This window comes from Protopterus annectens, chromosome 2.part0, assembly GCF_019279795.1.
Source record: "Protopterus annectens isolate FY-2018-M chromosome 2.part0, PAN1.0, whole genome shotgun sequence".
Taxonomy (NCBI): domain Eukaryota; kingdom Metazoa; phylum Chordata; order Ceratodontiformes; family Protopteridae; genus Protopterus; species Protopterus annectens.
Window position 1 is genome coordinate 1,962,328,222 of NC_056728.1, and position 6,417 is coordinate 1,962,334,638.

The window sequence follows — 6,417 nt, forward strand, 5'->3', positions numbered from 1 at the left end:
TAACGAGTGGATGGGTAACAGAAAATACACCCCCTGGGATCACTTCATTGGCTCTGCTTGACAGAGGATCAATTAATTAATCAATGAGGTGGCGAAAGCGGACACACTCTGGCTAGGCTTATAAATGTCCTCGGGCAGATAGCCTAGTACCTACCTATGAGAAAAAAAATTATTTAGTAGGTTAAGTCCTTTACAGATGGAAGTCTTTGCCAAACCACATCATGAAAGGTGGGGATTGATATAATGTGCAACAACTAGGTAAAGGGGGAAGAACATCAGCACAAGGACTAACTCCATAATTAGATGGTTAGATGTGTAGTTCATGTCTGTGATTTTGATTCTTTCCATCCTCCAGAGTATTTATATTCTGAATCATTTATTTGTACCTGAATGTCATTTGTTCTTTACTAGTATCTCATCTTTTTTTCTTTCAGAGGTGGAGTAGATGGTGCTGATGTCTCAAGTGGAAAAATTTGCTCTCTGAAGGCTCGAGTAAGGCTTATATTTTCGTAATGATTAAAATAGTAATGTATAACACAGCAATATGTGCATTCTTGTAGTAGGAGTCTCGGTAACCTTGCCAAATTATTTTGTTTTGATCGAAATGACTGTACTCCTAACTCTTGACTTGCTCATCTAGGTACTGTAGTATAGTGAAGCTAGCTATGAAATATTATTTGAATATGGAAATCGGAACACTGACATTGCTATAGCAGTCCCAGGCTTATGTTTCCAAAGCAGTCTGAAAATTTTTATTAAATCTGCATCTTTTCCAAAAGGCACTCTTAATAGATTGTTCATTTGTCTTTTTGTGTACATTGATGTAAATGTATGTGACACACACACGCAGAGTACATGAGGAGTGTGAGACTACTTTTATTTTTGTGTAACTTTACACTGCCTTTAACTACACGCTAGTTTCAACTTAGTATTTGAAAGAGAAGGACTGTGGAAGTATTTATTTTCAGTAGTTTGAAATCTGAGCACCCAACTATTTCCTGAAGACCTCTCCCCAAGCAACAGGCTATTTTTGACTATTCTCTGTTTGTATGTAAAAGCTTCCATCTCCACAATCATTCAGATTTTCAGGGAGTGTTACTTGTAATAATCTGAAAGTTATTAATTGGGTTCCTACTCTCAAATGTTTAAGTACTGTCATCTTGAATTTTAAAGAAAAAAAAAATCCACTTTATCTCATTTTTATTCATCAGTATAATGCAATTCTCATTATTATGCAGAAACATATATTCTTTTTAGCCCTGATATCACAACATGTTTTATTTTTGTTTTTGATTTTTTTATTTTACTCTGAAGAGAGCTGAATTCTGCTGTTTTGTTTTCAACTGAGCGTTTTGTAAATGTCGCAACCTGTCAATTAGTCTATTCTGACCTGAATTTCCTCCTTAATTCACATGACAATATATTTCAAGATATTCTCAGGAGATGACCTCAGAATATAGCCAACTTTTATCATGTTTTGCACATCTTAATAGTTTTTAGGGAAGAAGCCAAAGGCATCTCAAATATGTTTATTTGCCAGATCAAATGAGTTCCCTTTTTCTTTAGCTGTATGTTCCACTGCTACAGAAATGAGTTCAGAACTCTGCATTTTTCCAGCTATCTCAATTTTGATACTCACTACCATTTCTTTGGTCTGGGGTTCCTTGCTTAAGTGCCCATCTTCTGTTTCTGTGCTAACATTTATGTTTATAGATGCTGCCTCTTACAATATCTGCCATAGTTTCACAGTCCTTCCATCAACCAGGATATTTCACAGTCCTTCCATCAACCAGGATATTTATTGTAGGTTACAGCTGCAAGCCTCAGTAAAGCTTAAACTATCCATCTGCTGTTTCTTCAGGAAACTTAGGGCCTGTTCTGGACTTAGGGTCTGTTCTGGATGTTCAACTACAGAAACCATGAATCTTCTTGCAAAGCACCTGCCGTACCCCATGGTGATCCTCACAGTGGAGGAACCAATTTCTAATCTGCAGGCTACAGCATTTTGTATGCCACAAGCAGGCAATTGATGCCTTTATTAGATCTTCTACAACCAACTACCTGGCTAATGGTTGTGAGAATGCAAACATTTTAAGACAAAAGACTAATTTTAAAGACTATATCCCCCATTCTCGCACGCAAGATATCACAGTATGTCTACATCCTGTGTGTGTATGTGTAAATATATAAATGTCTGTGTGTGTGCATGTATGCAGTGGAGCCACAACATGCAACAGAACAGGACTGCTAGTGTGCAGGATCCTGACACAGCAAATATTGGGGTATTGCTCCTTTCCCCACTGTGAGGCAGGGTGCAGGGGAGCTTGCCCCCCTGCAAATACAAGTATATTATGGCTTATTGTATGATGTTGTTTTCACTCCTTTCAGATCTCTGTTTTGTTCGAGCATTTTGGCTTGATATTGTGCCTTGCACTCTTAAGTATAATAAGAACCTTCTAATACAGACCTTGTCCCTTATCATTCATATCTGTGTTACTGATTCATATCACAGTGTTAAGTATAAGCAGGATCACATCCCTACAAGTGGTTAAAACTACACATGCCTTGCCGATTGGCTTGATGTTGAGCACAAAATATCCAATATGTTATTTTTGCCTTCCTTTCTTGCTCTGTGCGTGTCTGTGTCAAAATCAAAGTAAACTTTATTGTCATTCAGAAATCACACACAAAACTCCATGTCTCTGGACTTAATGTGCAGACAACATATAGACTATTTTCACAGACGTTTACACATGTAACTCCTAGCTATTACATCACAGACATGCCGATAGACTAATGCTGCATATAAGTAGAAACACAGTTTAACACTTTTCAGCTTTAGTATTGCACCGGTACTTCATTAAGACATTGCACTGATCCTTCCACAGAAAGAGACATTTGAGTATTACACTGTGATTGCACTATAATTGATATAGTTAATTTACTAATTTGTAACATGTATTGTACTGAAAGAAGAGATATTTTGCTACTTTGCTACTGCCCTAGATGGCCTATAAGTTACAGTCATGGTGAATATTCCACTAAGTATTAGATGAGACTGGTAACTAGGTAACTGTGTGTTTCTGTGTGGAAGGGCGGCACTGGGAAAGAAGCTGGTTTCCATCATTTTAATGGAGCATTTCAATTTACTGTACTTGTAGTCCAAGTTTACGTTGTAAGTATATGGCTGGCGTCACTGAATCTGAAATGCTACATCACAGTTATGATTATCAGGGATAGCATATTTAGAGCAATCCAGGAATGATTGACTAAAAGGCCAATAAAGCAATGCCTATGCAGTAAGTAATATGTATTTAAAACTGCAGTGAAATGATTACAACTAAGAAGACACCCAAACTAAACACGTTTGTGAGCTAGTTTTCATCTTGCTAAATTGGGTAGTGCATTATAATTAAGACAAACGATACTGTACCGATTGTGTTAGAGTATGGCAGATGACCTAAGGCTATGTGACTACATGTTACTACAGAAATTGAACTTTACATGCTATAATGTGAGCCAATGCTTATGAATACTGAACTTGAATTTTTTAAGTCAAGCAAGTATCAAGAAAGGGATATATGTACTGAGAAGCCTAGATCAAAAGATTCCTACTAAGGAAGTGATATACATAGCTGGGGATCAAGAAAAATACACTAAAAAGGAACAGTGATGCCTTCTTTTCCTACTGCACACCTTGGAGCATACTACCATCTGTGACCTGAAACTGTTAACCTCCTCATGTTCAACTGACTAAACAAAGAAAAAGATATCTGGCTTGTCCATTTACACATGTGGAATCGCTTTGTCATCTTAACGTACTATAACCGAGTTCACTCTACCCAATAATATCCGCAATATCTTCTGCTCTGACATTCCATTACTCAATTTTCATTGCTCTTTCCGCATACCTTTGTCTGTTACAGAAATCCTGTGTTGAGTAAAACAACCTAGATTAAAATCATGTTCTCAAATGTGCATGTGTGATAGAACATATAATGCTTATCGTTATGTCAGGCAATTGTATTCACACTCACACTTTCTGTAATCCATTAGTTGTACTGCTGCACCAAATATAAAATTACTGTGTAGTTTTTATTGAGGATATTGCTATGGTGTTTGTAGTGCCATGCTGAACTATACTGCATTTCTTCCTTAGCTTAACTTCACTTGTAATCTTTTATGTAATTATGTTTTGATGTCTGTTTTTCTCCCAAACACTTCCCTCGAAGTGAGCACCCCCTAGTTGGATGCATCCTGGTAAACAAGTCAGTTAAATAAATGGAAGTAAAAATCTACACTTGCTTGTAAAAGGAGTAAAACAAAACAGTGTAAAGTGCTCATTACCGAAACAAACCGGTCTAGAAGCCCAGAGTAAAAATAAAGTTGTTTTAATGAAACGCTTTTCGTCGCTGACCATACAGCAACTTCTTCAGATAAAAATAAACTAATAAAGTCATGAACTGATTGATTGAGCTTGAATGTGCCACAGACCAACAACAACCAAGGCGGTGTTTCTTTATCGTTAAGTAACAACATCGCTATACCTCCAGCACAACAGGTAATAAGTGGACTTACTGGCAGTGCTGCTATGTATAATGAGCAAGTGAACCTGCAGAATGGTGTTGTGGGGCTTATCGGTGCTTCACATTTCAATGAGTGGGTGAATGATACCACTAAGTTTTTGACTGGTTTTGGTCACAGCCAGGCGCAACCGGCAGACAACACTGATGAACAGCAGGTCAGTTTCCGTTCTCTTAGTGACAAATTGAAAATTCTTGATGTCAAGCTTTTAAAACTTAAAAAAATTACAGCTTGAAGTAATTTACTTTAAGGAATGTCTTAGTGAACGAGTTGTACCTAAAGGGCTACGTTTTCATCAATACTCTACGGGGCTGGTTGCCGACTCGTTTAATTTGGAGCTCAACACTTTATTTGACCAACAAGGGTTCGACTTAATGCAACTAATGATCAAACATTACTCACTCCAAATTGAAGAATTAACTAAAGAAGTATCTGATTTGAATACTGAAATTATTTCAAATCCTGAGTTTGTAAGATGCAAATTTGACTGTGAAAGGTGTTTCTCGAGTATCGACCAACTTCTTGAAAGGTTAAAATATGAGTTAAAAAAATGAAGAGATCGATTGGCATACGACAACGGCACAGCTTACCCAAAGCCATCTTTGTCTCAAGTTGGGCCATTGTTCAGCTCTAATAACTTGTTACCACCAGAGGGAAACAATTTTACTAATGTTAACATTGAACAAGAAAACTTGAGACGCAGTGAGTGGATTCGTAATCACAACAACAACCGGGAGGGCACGAATCAGCACAATTCTAATACTGGTGCCAACAACTCAAATTTTTGGATGCCTACACAAACTGGTACTATCCCAAAGAGACAGTACAACCAGAACCAAAAAGGAAAACAAGGCAACAACAGGCGCAGGAGATAGTACAGAACAGTGATTGTACTGTCACTGTAATGAAGAATTCCCTTGGTGACTTTAACATTTTAAGCTATTCATCCATCACCATTGAACCTGTCCTCAATGACCTTTGGCTAAAGGTAACACCTTCATGCCTAGTAGACACCTGGACATTGTTCATTCAATTCTGGACTTAAAGTACTTTGTTAGAAAGCTTAATCTTGCAATCTTATTTGGCAGCACTGTAGATAACAACCAGACTTTCAGAGTCCCTCGCACATTTAATCCTCCACTACACCCAGTACTTAGTATTTTTGAGAGTGTATGCGAGTTAGATTTGAGACACATCACTGACACTACATGGTATACTAGTACTAGTACTAGAAGGTTTAAAAATAGTAATGTTACACATGACGAAATGTCAGCACTACAACTTCTGCGATCCCTTCAAGTACGAGTGGTTAAGCCTGACAAAGGGGGTGGGTTGGCCATTTTTGATTTTTCTGATTACAACATTAGAATGGGTCTCTTATTGAACAGTGACACGTTAGAGTATCACTTAATGAAGTCAATGTTGCTTATGGCCGTATTAAAGTCTACTTAAATGACCTTTTTATTGAGGCCATAATCAACAATGACATTTTTAATTATATGTCAGTCCCATGGCCAAAAATCCCTGTTATGTTTGGCATCCCCAATGTGCATAAAAGCTTGCTCAACCCCCCTATGAGACCTCTGATAATGGGAGGGGTTCTATCACATACCCATGTTCAAAGGTGGTAGATTCCATTTTGCAAAAATACTTGAAATCTGAAACCCAGGTGTGTAAAGACTCTTGGTCATTTTTACAAAAGATTAACGACCTTGTGTTTGACACAGACAACAGTTTTTTGACTATTGATGTCAAGGATCTTTACACCTCTATTCCCCATCTAGAGGGTGTTGAGTGGACAAGCTTAATGCTTAAAGCCAAGGGGGCACCAAC

The 6,417-nt window shown here is 37.6% G+C and overlaps 1 protein-coding gene across 1 annotated transcript in view; it reads left to right on the forward strand.

Moving 5' to 3' along the window:
• TUBE1 (tubulin epsilon 1) overlaps positions 1-6,417 on the forward strand; it is a 623,636-nt gene that overhangs the window by 46,317 nt on the left and 570,902 nt on the right. Inside the window, exon 4 of the mRNA XM_044061905.1 lies at positions 435-492. Coding sequence (XP_043917840.1) covers positions 435-492 — 58 coding nt within the window. The remainder of the gene's footprint in view (positions 1-434; positions 493-6,417) is intronic.